The sequence below is a fragment of the Oxyura jamaicensis genome, chromosome 2 (assembly GCF_011077185.1).
Source record: "Oxyura jamaicensis isolate SHBP4307 breed ruddy duck chromosome 2, BPBGC_Ojam_1.0, whole genome shotgun sequence".
NCBI classification, from domain to species: Eukaryota; Metazoa; Chordata; class Aves; order Anseriformes; family Anatidae; genus Oxyura; species Oxyura jamaicensis.
In genome coordinates this window covers 67,570,255-67,588,073 of record NC_048894.1, presented here as the reverse complement: position 1 = coordinate 67,588,073, position 17,819 = coordinate 67,570,255, and the positions used below count along the sequence as shown (strand labels likewise).

The window sequence follows — 17,819 nt, the reverse complement described above, 5'->3', positions numbered from 1 at the left end:
GTTCAGGTTTATGCAGAATGTTCTATTCATTTCAGTGGAGCTGGAGAAGGCATGAGGGAAGGTTAAGAGATTTTGCATGCAGTTGGAGGGCTTTGCCTTTCAGGCCTTTCAGGCTTGCACTTTTGCCTTTCAGAGTACATACACACACTCATTACACTGCGTAAACTACACTAGTCATCATTTAGACAAGCCAGGTCCTAAAACCAAAGTAGCTGGTCAGTAAATAGAACTTAATCTGAGCTAACATACTGGTCTCCTCCACAGGCTTTGGTGCAGCTCTGTGGTATGCTGCATCTTCTGTGGACTGAGCTATCTGGCTGTGGCATCTCCATATGGTTCTGGGCTGTTCCATACAGACCTACACTAAAATATGATCTTTTCTTTGCTGTCTATTCAAGAAGAGGCTCTTTGCCAAGTGTTTGGTCACTACCTGGGAAGGTGCCTAAATGTTACTGTGGATAGGTAAACTACACTGCCCCAGAAAATGTTTAACCGTATCTAGCCTGTAGGCACAGGAGAAAAGGAGATAGAAGATGTGAGATTACCCAAGAAAACCCACATGATTGCTCCAACAAAGATCCTACTTCTACTTATGCAGCAAGTGCAGTTTATCTTCCTGCTCATTTTATCTTTTTGCATGCCCTACAAAGCATAATTGTGGAAAAGCTGAGCAAACAAACCCCTCCTATAGTTTGACTTGGAGTGATTTCACAGATCTTTTGCCCTGGCACAGAAGGAAAAAAAGTCCATTTATTCCTATCAATGAAAATTAAATTATAACAAGGAAATAAAATCATGAGAAGAACTCTTCTGAAGGCCTGATATGAAAAAAAATGAGAATTTAGGGTCTAAAAACAAACAAACAGAACAACCCAAAACAGACTGTCTTGCCAATATAAAGAAAGAGATGAAAGTTTGAAATAGTCAGGAACTTCCTGACAGAGACACCAACTGCTCATATAACTTCGAGATAAACACCATTTCACCTGCAAATGTAAAATGAGGCAATGATAGGAGATGGGGAGAGCCTGAGATGGACAACAGGAAGAGGGGGGATCCACATAATGCAATGTCGCTCATTCTCACTGGAGCCTTTAGAGCTCTCAGCTTTGGAGATCGCACTTTTAATCAAGAAATCTGCATAGATAATCATCAAGTGCATTCTTAGAAACTTTAGGTTCATTATTAACCCATCGTTATCATCATCCTCTTGTTCCTTCACTCTTCCAAGTATCTGTTGTCTCATCAATCATTGCTTTCTCTTTGTAGTTTAGAACCACTGAGGCAATACATATTTAATTAAACAAAAAGAACTTGGACAGATCATGTAACTGCTCATTAACTTGTGGGAGAGTTAATCTCAGTGCAGCAGCTATCTTTGAGCATATAATGTAAAAATGCCATAGGCCAGATGTGCTTCAAGCTCCTCAGGGAGCCTGTGAGGACACAAGACCACATACTTCCCTCACCTTTAGCAGCTGCTAAATGCTCTAGTGAGTTACACATTAAGCAAGCCATCATGAACTGGGCCTTTCTTTACCTTCCATAGCAGTAAAATTACAAGCAGGGAGTGGGTAAGTAGCTCAGCAATTGGTAGTTGACTTTTTTGTTTACCCATCCTTAAGCCCACAGGCTATTACTACATATTAACTATTTCACTGGCAGTCGGCACAGGTGACCTATTTTGGAGCTATGATATGAAAGTAAATGTATGTACCTTGTTAATCAGAGGTGGGCCATCAAGGCATCTCTGCATGGAAGGTGGCACTTGGTAAATATCTTGCCCCACTAGACCATGACCAGTGGGTATTTGGTAAATTCCCTGATTTGGATGCGAAGGCGGTACTTGGTAGACAGGGTCCTGTGCTGAAGCATGCGAGCTTGGCACTTGATAGATTTTTTGTTGGTTGAAGGACTGATGTGTCAGTCCTGAACTGGACATATCCTGGCCAGATGGACTGTCCTGTACCACTGGACCTATCAGAAGTTTCACACGGTTGCCTGGAACGATGCCTTGCCGGCCATGTAAGGAGCAGAGCCACCATCCTTCAAGGCCTTCAGTGTTCTGTTCTATCACCGTCAAAATGTCTCCTTTACGGAAGGCCAACTCTTCTGCACATTCAGGGACATTATCGTACAGGGCTTTTGCCATAAGATTCTGTGGAGAAAGAAAGAGAAGAAAACAAATGAACAAACAAGCAATAATTTTTCTAAAACTTCAAGGACATCCTAGGTGGAAAGGAAGAAGAACTGAATTTGACAAAGAAGTGTGCAGAAAACCAAAATAACCCAGGAAATGATGCAACATAACACAGCATTCCTCTTTCCCAAGTTGGAGAAATGAGGTGCTTATGTATTAGCAACACTGCAAGTGAGAGCTTTTCCAGTATTACCAGGTCCAGTAGAAGCTCTTTAAATGGTCTGTTTGCCTGTAAGGACAGTAAGCCAGGAGAGTTCTGCTCTCAGCTCCGGGATGCTCTTCCTGTTCCTTAGGGCTTGTAAACTCATCATCTCCTGGCATCAATTTCCCTATAAACATGTATATACTGTGTGTATAGAGCTACAACTAGCTAGCCAATATTTTAAATAAATTTTGAACACCACTCCAAGCAACATAAACCAGAACAAATGCAGGGTCCCAAAAGGCTTTCCAGTAGAGGTGCAGATTCCGTTAGTATAATGACAGTGGGACAGCTTTTCTTAGCTAACACCTGCAGACTTCTTAAAATTAGGGATTTAGGTAGGGATCACAGGGTGAGGAAAAACCACCCTAAAATACAAATTGACAATATGTCACTGTTTCTGAACTATGACACTTGTATTATGTAGCTCTGTGCCTTCTCATTCTTTCTGTAAACCTCCGTGGTGGAACAGCATAAAAGCAGCTTAATAGGTTAAAAAGCTTCCCCCATCCACCCACCACCACCCTAAAGCCCCAAACAAACAAACAAAAATACAAAGAACAAGGTTCCTTAGAGCCCTGCTCTCTGTAGACAAATCTTGAAGAGAACATTATTTCAAAAACAATGTGCTCAGCGACCCCAGAGGGAGTCATAGCTTTGCCACAGGGAAAGCTGTACCAGTCTATGTGGGCATGTCTTTTTGTCAAAGAGAATTAAGAAGTCAGGTACCAAACGTTACCGCATAGCACATCAATGTGCAACTTGGGAGGACTCCAAGGGCAGCCAAGGAGTGTCAGTTTAACAGTTTAAGCATTCTTACATGCATCTTGCATGATTATTGTTACTTCTCCACTTGAAATAATATGAAACCTCACACAGATCTATTCCCAAGCATCTGTCTTGTTTTCAGGCAGGTTTTACATTTGCCCTAAGAACCATTTTGCTGTGGCTATGCTACCAGCAGTACCCCTGCTAAGAAGTTTTAAGCCACCTCTGTAGACCTGTGGTTCGTGAGGTGCAGATGTCTTCCTGAAAAGTGCTATCTCCTTTCGTAGATTGAACCAGCTCCTTTCACTCTGTCTCTGCAGGCCTGTGTGGCACATCCAGTTCTGAATTAACAGTCAAGCTTAGGTATTCAATAGAAAGTAGGCAGGCTGTATGTACTGACATTCTTGGAGCCCTCACAAAGGCCGTGGACGTTTCATTTTTTGGCTCTGGTAATGTTTCCGGATACATCGGCAGTGACTGCTCCCTGCCTGCCCACTTTTTGGTGAAGGCAGTCAGCAGAGGTAGTTATAAATTAATTGTAAGCACCTGAAAAAACACAGGGAACCCTGTATCTGGAGTGTTCTAACTAAGTATTTGGATGCAGTACACAGACTGAAATGGTGCTAATCCACTATAAGATAGGATATACAGCTGCCTTGAAGGTTTATTTATTCTCCCTCTTGGACATATTAAAACTTTTTTTTTTTTTTTTTAATCCCCCAGTTGTTATATCTTTTCCCCTTGATAAACACTGGCATTTCCCATCATCTCTGTTCTTCATCAAGACAGCAGACTTTATTTGATCTTGCTCAGGTCCATGTTTCTAAGCATAGCATACAACCAGGAGGTTGTATGAAGGGGTAACTGGTGGATGGAGAAGGGGGAAGCTCAAATGTCACATAAAAGGTAGATGAATATGTTTTTTCTCAGATCTGTGGTGTTGAAACAGGGTGCATGAGATCAGTTTTCTCTTCTCTGAGCGGGGGATCAGCTTTCAAATGTATGAGAAACATCGGCTTTGCCTTTCATCAGCGTCATTAGGGAGGTCATTATAAATTAGTCTCTGACTTGGAAAAGCAGGACTGCCATTTTGAGTTCCCATGTGAAGAGCAGCACTGGGGGCCCATCATTCTCTCTGACTGAAATCTACTCTGTTCATCAGTCAACAATGCTGAGAAATGTGAATAGAGAAACAGCACAAAGCAATTTTGTCCATGCCTTGGCAGAACTTTAAAACTCCTTAGCACCATTAAACACAATGGTCTCTTCTCAAATGCTACATCCGTGCTTTTGCTGTATTGACTTTGCTGCTCAGCTGAGCCCAAGAAGCTCAGAAAGAAAAGCTCCTGTCTAGTGTGAATATTCAAGTTAATCTCTTATTTTTTTTACATTTCTTTCAAATGTGTCTTTCACAGAAGAAACCTACCAATGAGACTAGCACAGCCTGTATAACTAAACAGGGCTTTTGCAGAGGATGTTGTTTAAAGAAGACGATTACAGCGGGTCCGCAAAATAAGCAGGCTAAACCAATGATAAATGCTTATTCTATACTTCATTGGTTTAAGGTATTTAAAAAACATGATTAAGTTCTACAGCAAAGCAGTTCTTAGAACAAAGCCTGGAATGATGGCAGAATTAGAGCAGGTAAAAATTCCCATGTGAATTTTGTTTCCAGTTGCTCATTATCTCTGTTCCAGTGACCTTCTCACCACCTGGTGTGCAGCATGTTAATACTTTCTGGATATGCTTCAAGAACTTCCTTGCTGCCAATAGCATCAGATTCTTGTTGTCAGCGTTAACTTGGGCACCAGTATGTGAATTATACTAATTGGTTGCCACTTGTTTCACAGCAATTTTCCCAAGGCCTTTTGAATAGCCCATAGTCATGCCACCAGCATCCCTCACTGATGGAGCAGTAAAGTCATAACATATTCCTCCAAACAAGCACTGGAATGAGAAACAAAAATCCTGTTGCTTGGTTGCCAACAAGTGTTCAGGCTAAGCAAACCTCCTGTGTTCTGAGTGTTTCCCTGACTCCATTCTTCCTTCACAGGACTTATCAGTGTGAGATTCAGGAACAGTATATCACAGATGCTGCTATTAGTCAGCATAGTCAGCCTTGAGAAAAATCAAAATAGTCACCACAGAAGCTCATCAGGAAAGGTTTTGAAAACCACACAGCAATCTTTAACCGGCTGTGGTGATCAGGCTGGTAGTCTCTACTCTTCCACATGCAGGAAGAAGTCCTGATCGAAGATACCCCTCAATACTTTATCTGGATTGATTTGACAAATTTGAATAGCTTTGGGATATTGCGGGCATCAGACCATATCTCGCAATATAGCCTCTGTTTGGATCTATCAGCTTAGACACAGGAGAGGATTATCTGGAATTGACTGAACTTGCTCTTAGAGGCTTTTCTATTACTCATTTATCTGTGAAGCACCAAATTAGCTATAACATCTGAGATGAGAAGGCAAAGGCACAACAGTGACCTTTTTGCATGACTAAGTGCTAAAAAAACTTAGCCATTTCTTAAACAAACTGGCAATAGAGAAAGGGCTGATGAGAAATTTGTCTTGGAGTTGTTTTGGCAACTGGGAAGTTGCACAAAAGTCTTTTTATATTTCCAATACAATAAGGGGAAAAAAGGAGGGCAACAGATTCATAACTACAAATTCATGTTCTGTAATGGCAGAGGAGAAATTATTTGATCCTAGATAGGATCAAATGTTGGTTTGCCATGGAAATCAGCTGAGCTTCATAAAATGAACTTTTATGAAAAGAAGGCTGTTATGGCCTTCTTTTAATAAGATTAAGGATGGATGTCTCTGTTCTCCATCAATCCATTTACATATTTATCATATATATCATATATATATCATTCAGTTGCATGATAGTTGCAATTGTGTTCTCTTTTAAAACTGAAAGTATCCATGGTCTGTAAACAGCTCTGTTCTCCTGATTTCCTGTGTTACAGCAGCACAGCAGCCATGCTTCAGTTAACAAGAGCTTTGACTTTTTTGACTGGAAAGTCTCTGGACTTGACTGGATACTCTCTAGATTATATGCAGATTACAGTGCCCATAGTCCCAAATTTCAATATCAGTTGAGGCAGAAGTAAAGTTTTCAAGGGTTCACTACGTAAAATGAACCTGGGATTTCATGTTTTTTTCAATGCCAGTTCTAAATCCATTCATATTCTCTGCACACTGAAGATTTTTCTCTTTTGAATCCAGGATGCACGTCCCAGTAAAACCTGGCTGAGAACAAAAGATGCTGCCCTGAAAGCTGTCAGATGTCCTACTTGTAGCACCTGAAGCAAAAAAAATATCTCTCTGTAAACTATTTTTCCTCTCAGATGCAGAAGAGATTAAAGGCCAGATTCATATGCATAAAGGCTGAATGAGGTCCATCTCAGAAAAGTCAAAGTTGTCTCCTCTCTCCTAAACCTACTGCAATCAATGGCTAGCATGCCTGCAGCTGAACAAAGACACACAAAAATACTTTGAAAAATATGAACTGTTTTTGTTAGCCTTCCCTAAAGCAAAGGGAACTGATAAAATTCTATTATTTTTAATTTGAAGAATGAAAGGTTGCTTCTTGACGAGGCTGAGTGGCAGAAGAGGGAACTGAGAGCAGTGGAAACATCTACTCCTGCTGTTAGAGTAAACACAGCCAGTGACGTGGGTAACAAGAGCGTGTGAGGTGCGTGCAGCCATACAAGTAAACACAGGAATGATAAATGACACACTATGAGAGTAAATACAAAAGGCTCCTTAAGCGTCAAGGGCTGTGGTGCCAAGCTCCTGGCGCAGAGCTGCTGACCTGAGTGCTCAGCCAGTGCTGCCATGAATGAACACTGAAGGAAAAGGGTCAGCCAAATGTAAGCTCACTGAAGTGCAGTCACTTCCCTCAGAGGTGCAATTTGACGATGTTCCAGAGAACACAGGTTTGTGCATACTGCCCCCTACTCTGGTTTGTGGGGTGATTTTTTTTTTTTTTTTGTGTGTGTGTGTGTGTGTGTGTGTGTGTGTTTGTGTGTGTGTGTTTTATTTTCTTCCTTGCTTGGATTTTAAATATTGCTTCCTATCTGTGGAGTTTACGCAAAAATAGAACCAGGGAAATCACTTCTATTCTTATCAGAAGAAGGATGGAATTCCTCTCTATTATTGGACAAATTGTTTCTTAAAAGCCCAAATGGCTTCTTTTCTATGTTTTGATAGCTTAGGAAAAGGAAGGAAGAGAGTAGCAAATGAAGGAAAGGTAGGGGAGATACATCAAAGAAGTGCCTGTGCACAAACTAGAAGCTTCATCTTGGTTGGATCGCTTTTAATTCTCCATCACAGAATATTTTTGTAAACATTCTCCTGTCTCCTTGTGGTTTTCATTATCTCTTGTTTCTGCTTTAGGTTTAAGATGAATCACTGCTGTTCCACAGTAAGCTTAAGCATTTATGTACTCTTGTATGGTTGTAGTAGGCCTAATAGTAATGATTTGCCTTTGAGAATGAAGAACTGATCTGAAAATCCAGTAAGTTTTATTCTGACAGAAAAAGTTTGACAATAAGTAGTAGGCAAGGGTGATGTTCATGCTCTACTACACCTTCTGACAGACAAGCTACACTGAAAGAGTCATTGGATGTGTTAATTGGTGCTTTTTAGCTCCCATCTCCCTTTCTACTTCTCCCTGTCACTGTCCCTGAAATAAAGAATCTACTGTGCTGCGCTGGCAAAGAGAGAATCTGTTGAGGCACAATAGGTTACAGTTTTAGCTACAATAAGCAACTTTTCACAATGGCTATTTAATACAAGTTGCCTAAAGTGACAGAATAAGACATTCAGCCTTGGAAAATGTCTGTTGCTGTTCTCTAATATGGAAGAAGGCAGTGACTTGCATGGGTTATGGACTGCAAAATGGTCCCTTACTGCTTGGCAGTAGCAGCCCATGTGTGTGCAGACCCGTAGCAGCTGAGTGCCAGCAACAAGCTGTGTGCAGGTTCTTAACCTTAAGTCAATAGCTCCATAGAGGAAGCAGGAAATGCTCCCACAACATGTATGAAACGGACTGCTGCACCACCAGGGCAACGCTGTTACCACAGCTTCAACAGGACAAGCAGAAGGACTTTGAAAAGCCCTTAGCACCCAGTTCAGACCAGTGGTCTGTCCACTGGCTCTGGGAAACATGAGCTTCCTTGGCTCACAGGTAATGACAAAACAGGGAACCCAGCTGCAAATGCTCAGCGTTGTAAGGTTTCATAGGCTTATAGAGGCAAAAGCCATAGTTACACTGTTCTGGTTAAATGTTACTAGCCAGAAAAATTGCAAGTCCCGCTGTCTGGAAATTAAGGCAGTTTTCCATGCACAGATTTGGAAGGTTGACTTTACAGCTAATGAGAGAGCGAGCTATGAGGTGACAGCCTGAGCAGAGCCCTAACAAGAACATATCTTCTGTCCTGAGTATCCTCAGTCTGGTCCTGTGTATCTCTGGAACACAGGCTGCCAGTCAGGCTGAAGCATGCCAAACTGTCTGGAAGTTGTGATGTGGAAAATCTTGGGTCTGCAGAGAGGAAAGGCAAGTGTCCAAGTTCAGTGTTCCACTGAGCTGTCCCAGCCCTCATCTGGCCTGAGAGGCCTGAACTGAGGAGTTTGCTCTGGGCTGCTTTTGGTAGAGAGACCAGTTATGCAGAAAGTAAGGCTGACAAGTCCGCATGTACCCTCCTTACTGGTTCATGCTGGGGAAAGCCACAGGAGGGCATGATACCTGTCATGCTCTGGATATATTCACAGTCGGCTTTTACAGGCATGATATTCTACCCAGGAGGGGTGGCAGGCAATCAGCTAGCAGATCAGCTAGGGCTCAGGCACTTCACACTCCTGCTTGCTGATGTGGCCCATCAGTTCTTCCGCGACTGGGATTCAAGCATAAAGTAAACACATGAGAGACCAAGTGCTCTCAGCTCTGAGGACATTTTTGTTTCACCACAGCTATCCCTTTTTAAGCATATAAGAGAGATTTGTGTATCCAGACTTTTTGCAGGCAGTAAGCAAAGTACTTTGCAAAACTGAGGCAGGACAATGAACCTGCAATTTGGGAAGGAATCCAAGTGCATGAATCCTAAAGAAGGTAATATAAGGGCAGCTCCTTAGTGATGAAAGGTAGATGGGGGGAAGGAAAAATGTGAAAATGAAGATTATTAGCACATGAGATCCTTCATTGTTCTGCACTGAGCGCATCTGCTTTTTGCTGTGCCTGACATTTAACACTGGGCAAGTGAGTTGAAAACAGTTCTCTTGCTCAGAATCTATTAAGAGTAATAAAATGATAATTCTACATTGCACAGTGAACTATACTTTTGCCTCTTCTGGTTGTGTTTCTTTTGCTTTGTTTTTGCTTGTTTGGCTGTTCCCATTTGATTTTAGTTAGAGGGGATGTGAGGTCTCAGGGGGCTGCCCTGCTTTCCTGGGCATTACACAGATCATCACAGAAATATAATTTTAGATCAGACATTGCATAAGGAGTTGATTTACACCTCCTATCTTTGATGTAGAGAAGGGTAGTTGTACCATTAATGCCTTTTGCATCACATTAGACCTCTGAGGTGCTTGGTGAGCATGCAGAAGCGGCTGCTCCCTCCCACTCATAGTAACCTTCTGCTTGGGATCTTGATGCTGGGACTGAACAGGCCAAAGCTGGGCTAGAAAAGGGCCTGGCTGAGGCAGTGCACTTTAGCTCAGCATTGGGGAACACCCATGAGATTACTGCACTCTGTTTGTGTTTTGTCAGACCACCCAGCCTGGTTTGGAGTTATCACACAAGGCAGATGTGGTTAGAGAGCACAATTAACAGCAAGGCAGAGCAGCGATCCCCTGATCACATATCCTGATGTTATTCCCCCACCACCTGAGTTTCTGAAGTGCTGAAATCTTTTCTTTGCTTTTTCTTGGAATACATACCACATCCTCCAACTTCTTACTTTCAAGACCTATTGATATTTTGGGAAATTCCACCACACCTAACTCACAGAGTTTTCTGTATGTATTTTACCCTCGTAACCAGTTTCCTTTCCCCCCACCCAAGGAAGGGTGTGATCTAGCTCCATGACTTTTAAAGGCCTTTTCAAATCTGTCTGAGGACTGTGTGCCTTCTGTGACATCAACAGGAAAAAAAAAAAAAAAAAGAGGGAAAAAATAAAGCGTGCAAACAATAGCGTTAGAGTAAATATTATCGCACTGTGATTAAACCGCAGTACCTCAAAATCAAAGAGCATGTGGAAAACCTAACCTCTTTCCCTGAGGCAAGCAATTAAAACTTAATGAAAGGAGATTGGATGATTGTGTAAAAATTGAAGGAGCAGAAGGAAAAAAAAAAGGGAAGGATGGAAAGAAAGAATCCAGAAACTTGTGTTTTGCGTTCTCAGTTTTCCATTTTCTGGCATTAGTGAGCAGTCTTCTTCCAGAGGAATTTTCCTTAAAAGAACCTCTTGCTCCCAAATTTAACCCTTCCCTATGCAACTCTTTGGGGAAACAATCACAGCTTGACTGTCAAGAAACCATAGCTGTGTAGACATAAGACTTCAGTATCGTCACAGACTTTTGTGTGATGTCTTCAGCTTTGGAAAGTATGATTAATTGATTTTAACATTGAAAGCTTAGCTGAACTGGGATGTGTTTTTCTTCTCCCAGCTGTCTCCAAAAACTCTCCACAGAAGGGAAAGCCATCCTTTCCCATAACTTTACCATCACCCACCTGGGTTACTAAACAGCAGCCACAACATGTTACAATGCCCCCAGAGTTCAGGTTACTGGGGGTAAACAAGCCTGGGAACTTGTGTCCCCAGGCACCCACCTGCAGCCTGGCAGGGGGACAAGAAGCCAGAGCTGCCTCGAGATCACACATTTGCAGGGCAGGCAGGCCTGGCTGTCAGATGAGGCTTGGCCTGTCCCATCAGGGTCTTATCCAGACCACTGGGCACTCACCAAAAGTCAGCAAAAAGTCACCAAAATACCAGCACAGCTCGTTTTTTGGTAAGCTGACATTTTCTAGGGAAGCAGTCTCATGGAGATATAAGAAGGGAGTGTGTTTTAGCCAGCTGTCATTACCATGTTTGTTCTCAAATTGAAAAAAACTTTAACTGTATTCTCAATTGCATGAGAGATTGGTTTGTGGAGCTTAAGGGCTGCAAATGAGGTAAACCAGGATAATAAGGCAGAGAAAGAAAAAAAGAGAAGATATCTGCTTGTAAACTAGGCCCTTCTGTAACAGTAAAAGTTGATTTATTACCCTAAGCTTTTTATCTGGATGTAAAGTCCTTAGGAGAGAGGTATTCATGAACATACCTACTGCAAACTGCATGTCAAACAGTGTACACTTCCAGATGTTTTATACTTAACCCTTTGGATTATATCTATATATATATATATATGTTTCAAAGACAAACACAGAATCTTCAGCCTCTGCTCCCCTCCCTCCTGCCCTCAACTAAGCAAGACATTCACTGGAAGAATTGAGATAACGTCCTAGGATGGTGCAGCATTTTCTGAGATTTGTTGTGACCAAATTATTCACATTATTGCTCCTGCTAATTTTTTCAACCTTGCTGTGAGTGAGGCTTGTTTAAGAAAGGACCTCTGATGTGCTGACTGTGTTTCTGTAGAGTAAACCCCTTCTTATTACTCTTCCTTTCTCAGGCAGCCTAATCCACTCTGACTGTGAATGAAGCACCCTTCAAATAAACACAAAAACAGAAAGGCAGGAATAGGCTTCATCCCTACAGAGGAAAAAAAATAAAGTTTTTGTCATGTTAAGCACTTGGTTTCTTGGACTGCAAACTATAGCTTTAGCAGTCCTGTTTCTTGTCAAACACAAACTACATCCAAATCCACTGTGGAAAAATGAACTCCTTAAAATTAAGACAGTTTCCACTACTGTAATGTCTAGACCAACAGGCAAATGAAAAAGGTCACTTGCCAAGAGTAGCCTGTGATAGACAGGTAGCAAAACTCAAGGGCTGTACTCTTTATTGCTGTAAAGAGACACAGCTTCACTGATACTGAGAGCTGCAGCCATTTACAGGCAACAAGGCGTACCTTTAAATGCAGATTTACTTAGCGTAGCCTGACTTACAAATACTTATGGCATGTATTCAGCAATATTTTTGTCAGTACAGTCCCAGAGGACTGTCTGATTAATCCTACTACAGACCAACTATAAAGCATATTTTGGCAGTTGGAGTACGGTTGTTGATGAACGTCCACTGCTTTCATGGGTGTTCAGAGAGTATGTATTACATAAAGAAGTGTCTTGAAAAGTGACTTCCAAATTTATGATTCCAAACATCACTGAATGTGGGCTTTTAGAGATATATGCTCTCTCAGAAAGTTCAGCTATTTCTCTTCATCAAGGGCAGGCAGAAGTAGGAACACTCAAAGATGCAGGTTCCCCAGCTTTGTCACAGCTAAAGCAGACACCTGTGCACACTGATCTTTGTGCTCCAGACTTTAGGGACAAACATGTGCTTACCTCCTATTGGTATCAATAGGACTTATGCAGCTAAGTGTTTGGGATAAGCTAGTCTAAATAAATTAGGCCAAAGAAAAGTGAATTTTGCTAGCTCAAGCTGTTGTGTACTGAAGTCCTCCCATGCCCCTAGCATCTTTGGTAATGGCATTGAGACACGGAAGGAGCTCTATGTTTCAATTATGTTCTTCTAGTCTTTGAATGTAGAGAGACACCAGGCTGTTTGCTATTTCCGGATGCTAAAGATTCCAGATTCCTCTTTGCCTGCACTCCTATGCAAGAGCAGGACTGTAGGCTTGCTTCTCTCAGAGCACTGCCATGAGCACATGCTCTATGCAAGATGATAAACGTAAGATTCTTGTTTCTTACTGTGTTTAAAGTTGGCCAAAGAAGCCAAAAAGGGACACCCCTTCCAGTAGTGGAGCAGGGAGGTCATGAGTGACTCAGAATTTCCTCCTCTCAACTTTTACTTGGGTCACTAGTCAAGCCTGACCCTACAGCAATGACTCTGGTATTTGTAATGTTGTAGAGCAACAGGTACTAGGCAATTCAATCACATAAACTTCTCCTGAGACACCACATGTATGAGTTCAATGTTCAGCAGTAAGTTATCAGTGCAAGTATAATCTTTACTAACCCTGACTGTTGCCATGCTTGAGATTATGAGATTCCAAAGGTGATTCCATACAGTGTTACAAGCTGGTCCCAGAGTTAATGCTGAATTCACAGTAACACTTCATATGACTTCTCTAAATGTCTGTGTCCTGCGGAGTGGTGATCATTGGCTTAGAAGGGCTGCAAACTTTTTGCCTGTGCTTGAAGTCTTTCCTTTGCAGGAAATGTTTCTATGAAGCCTCACTATTAGGCAGCTCTACTCTGTAATCTGGTAGGGCCCCCTCTGATCGTGTTGTTCGATAGCACGGCATTGTTTGGAAGGATTAACATCGTGTCATGGTACCTCAAGGCACAGTAATAGTTTAATGTGATTGTAGTCGTCAGTAGGCTCTTCAAAGTGCAAGTAAAACCCTCGGATGAGGAAACATCCAATGCCTCTCATACTATCTAGGATCAAATTGATTTGGAACTATCAAAAATATAAGGAAGACCATTCACATGGCAGTTCTGCTTCCCTATCGTGTACTAGGAACTAGTAGACAGAGACAAATTAGACAACTATCTCTTGATGAAGAGGCTTACAGCTACATTACTAATGAGCAGCTGTTAGCATGAAAACACAGAAGTTTAGAAAACACACAAAAAACTGCATGCTGTTAGCTCTAAGGCTTTGTCCTGGCTCCTCCCTCTGAAATAAGTTCTGTAACATCTGTAAGGCACAGCACCTCTACCTGCAAAATGGGACTAACAGTACCTTGCTATCCTAGGAAGTCTCTGGAAGGCTAAAAAAAAATCTGTCACAAGTTTCTCAGATACCTGGATGTACTGAGGCAAATACTGCCATTAGGTATATAAATACAGACTTGAGACTTAGAAGCTGTAACTTAGTCTATTGGAGGGCGGGGGCAGCATGCCAAGGCCAGAGTGGGGAAGAGCAGAGATCTGAAAATGATGGTGGCTCTCCAGGTTTTGTGAAGGAGCCAGTCCTACTGCTACTTCTCACTAGTGCTGCTGCTGATAAATGCCATTAGGCCTGATCCTGCTGGGATTCTGCCATCTCCCTCCATATGCATACAGAGGAGAGAAAAATCATGAAACTTTTACTCTAAACTCATGACCATAACAGAGACAGCACAAACTCATACAGTTTTTATTTTGTTGGTTTGTTTCTCTAATATGTTTCTCTAATATGACCTTCACCGAGGTTTTATGGCTCCTATTTACTTCTAGGTTTGATTGTCACACTGTGATTGCTGAGATACAAAAAAAAATAAAAAAAGGAAAACAAAGATTGTGAGGAATAAACAAGACAAAGAGGATTGGTTAGTAAAGTACAGGCAGTTCTTTTCCCTTTACATGGCCTGATGCTTAAAGTCTTTCATTGCCAGGGTTACAAGCAGCTTTTCACAAGCATTTCTTGTTGGGAATATAGTATTTCTTCCCAGTGACACTATTTTGTTTGTCTTGGCATGCAGGCATTGTAATCAAGTCTATATATTACAACACTGTGCCTTAGCACAAACCCTATTTACTTAGGTTTCTTCCTTGCCCAACAAATTATCTAAAAATAGATAATCAAGACCTCATACTTTACATCTACGTCATTCCTTTTGGCTTAAGTGAGGTAAGGAATGTAGTTCTTTTTCTCTTCTTTTTCACCAACTGTATGGATCTTTTAGAAAACAGATAAGTCCCCTTTCTCCTTCCCCCTCTTTTTTGTCTTGCTTATGAACAGCCAACAAGCCACAAAAGCCTCATTATGACAATGCCCCCTTCTTTTGCTTGTGTCACATTTGCATTGCCAGAGATAGGGCACTGGAATTACTGGCCAGAGATAACCTCTCTCACCCGCGTTCTTTTCTGGTCACGGTAACCCACAGATATTTCTGTTCCAACATACTGCATTTCAGCTGTAACTGCTTCATCCTTGGAGTCACAGTCAGTCTGGGTTTTGTTCCAGAAAGAGTGGATTCTAACCTTCTGATTTCAAGAATACTGGAATAGCATCCTTCCAGAACTTGAGGGGATGCAATTTTGTGGAACACGGGGATTTAGCACAAAAAGATGCTGTTGCCATCAAATGAGGAAGAACTGGGGCATTACCATAATACAACTGCACCGTACTTGTTTGAAAGTAGCTTTCAGACAAGTCGGACTAAGAAATATAGTAACCAGCATAGATGTATTTGTTATGCTCAATACTTCTTATCTTCCCATGGCTCAATTAAAATAACTTTTGTATTCTCCAGCATTTAACTTGTACAAGAATGGTAGAAGAAGACCTGACCTGAGGTCAAATCTGTCCTTGGTTTACAGTCACATCTTCACCAAATTTCACACAGTAAGCAAAAGATAGAAATATGCAGATATCTACAGTCAAGTTCTAAAATTGCTGAAATCCACATGAATTTCCTCCCTGGCATTCAGGGGACCGTGGTATTACCTTAGAAGAATGTTTGAAGAGTGGAATGAAGAGTAAAAGAAACTTGGGTGAAAGAACAAAGAGAGGGAATAAGTTTTCAAAATGCTTATGGGTGAAAAAACGGGAGAAGATAACAGACTGGGCAACAGAAAGAAACTCTAGACCAGAAACAACCCTGGGTTTAGTCACACTGAAAGTGAAGTCAGGAGTGACGGAGAGATGTACTTGGGGTCTCTCACACTAGTCAGTTCCTGTTCCGTTAAAACCCTAAGTAGTAATAGGGACCTCAAACACTTCAGTAGATGAAGCCTTATCTGTTAGACTATCACAACAAAAGTAAAGACAGACAACCTCCAAAGTAACACCACCAGGAGAATACCAGGAGCAGTGAAACAGACCCAACTCTGCACCTGGAAGCTATGCCACCTCTGAAGAGTTGTCACATTCCCAGGCAGCACATGAGTATGCTCTGTTTCTTTATTTTCTATAAAAAATAAAAGGTACAGGACTTTTGTTTTCCTACAGAAAAAGAAAGAAAGAAAATACCAGAGACTGAATGAGCAGGTGATTTCTTTGTAGTTAGTCCAAGGGTATGACGTATACCGAAGGATGTTTGTCCTAGTTAAACAGTGTAAGTGATTACTTCACATTACCTAAAGAAAGCAAACATCCAAGAAGGTTTCTGAGGTCAAAACCCCTCTTTTTTAAAAAAAAAAAATAAATAAAAAAAAATTAAAGGCTTGCTCTTTCCTTGTCTATCTTGCCCCATCTAGAATTACGTAATCACCTCCTCAAACCAAAGTGTTCATTCCAACCAGACATAATGCACAGGAAGCATTATGGAACAGGGTGGACTTCCCCCTTTTCATCTACCTTATTAATTCCTATTCTTGCAGTGCCACTGGGTTACATAGGAAGTGTGATCGTGCAGCACAGGAAGGATGGACGGTGACAAGAAAAGTCAGGGAGTTGTCATAACTATGCAGGACCATTATTTTGCTACTGGGATAAAAGTGGTGCTTAGTTGTGGACAACTGGAAAGCATTTCAGGAGGTCTAACAATGACACTGTGCTCTTTTACTCCCAATTGCCAGATATTTTCTGACAAGAGGCACAGCTTTCCTAAGCAGGTACAAAGTCCACCTGAACTGGTCTGAAGGGGGGGGAGTGGAAAGGAGCATGAGAGGAATTTGACCTCAGACTTTAAAACAGTTATTTGAGAGACAATAATAATTAAAGAAAAAAAAAGCCACCAGATGCAGATCAAAGTTTCCAAAGTCACAGGGTATCTTGGTCGGTCTGTGTCTCAAACAATCCCCTTTCCTGGTTACTCTTACTGCCACAAGATAAACTGACAGCAGCTTTGAAAATGAAGTCTAAACTTTCCCAAGTTTGGGTATGAGAGATCTGCAAACCCTGGGCTGAGCTCAGACATCGGAAAGGCATAAGAATGAGTGTACATTTGCCTAGGCATCCCTCAGACGTCCCACATTAAGCTTCATCCGCCCCTGCAGGATGTGGGCTCCTTTACACCGCACTCTGCCCATCTTCGGTCCAACGTCTCCAAGCGCGTAACGTGTGACATTTCTAAATCACCTCCCCGTTGCACTGATACTGTAGTTACTTTTGGCAGAGAAAGTAAAGCTTTTCCTTCCCTCCCCCCCTCTTTTTTTTTTCCTAATCGCACAACGTTACGGTATGTCTGTACGCTAATCTACAGCCCCATGAGTGACGCAGTGTCTTGCCCAAACATTTTAAAGCAGGATCAAGTGGAATTAAGTGGAGTAATATTAAGACGAAAGTCTGCAAATCTGTGTCTCCCGAATAAAACTCTAATAAAGTGTCTTGAAGGTCCAAGTCCCTCTTTTTATTTAATGGGGGACAGGGGGATGGGCTGCCTATTTTTGCAAATGTAGTTGCTTTTTATTTATTTTTTTAAATTTAAAGTTGCTTTTTATTATTATTATTGTTTTGGATACGGAAAATGTTTGGATGTGGGGTTTTTTTTGGCAGCACATCCCCTTCACCCCCCAAAACGCGACTCCCCAAAGCTCCAACCCCGCTAACCCGAGCCCTAGCAGCGGGTACGGGGG

General features: G+C 41.7%; 1 protein-coding gene across 1 annotated transcript in view; it reads right to left on the bottom strand.

The window, feature by feature from the left end:
• The window catches only part of NEDD9 (neural precursor cell expressed, developmentally down-regulated 9), a 68,194-nt gene that overhangs the window by 19,474 nt on the left and 30,901 nt on the right, over window positions 1–17,819 (bottom strand). Inside the window, exon 2 of the mRNA XM_035316097.1 lies at window positions 1,718–2,158. Within this exon, the coding sequence (XP_035171988.1) occupies window positions 1,718–2,158 (441 nt within the window). The remainder of the gene's footprint in view (window positions 1–1,717; window positions 2,159–17,819) is intronic.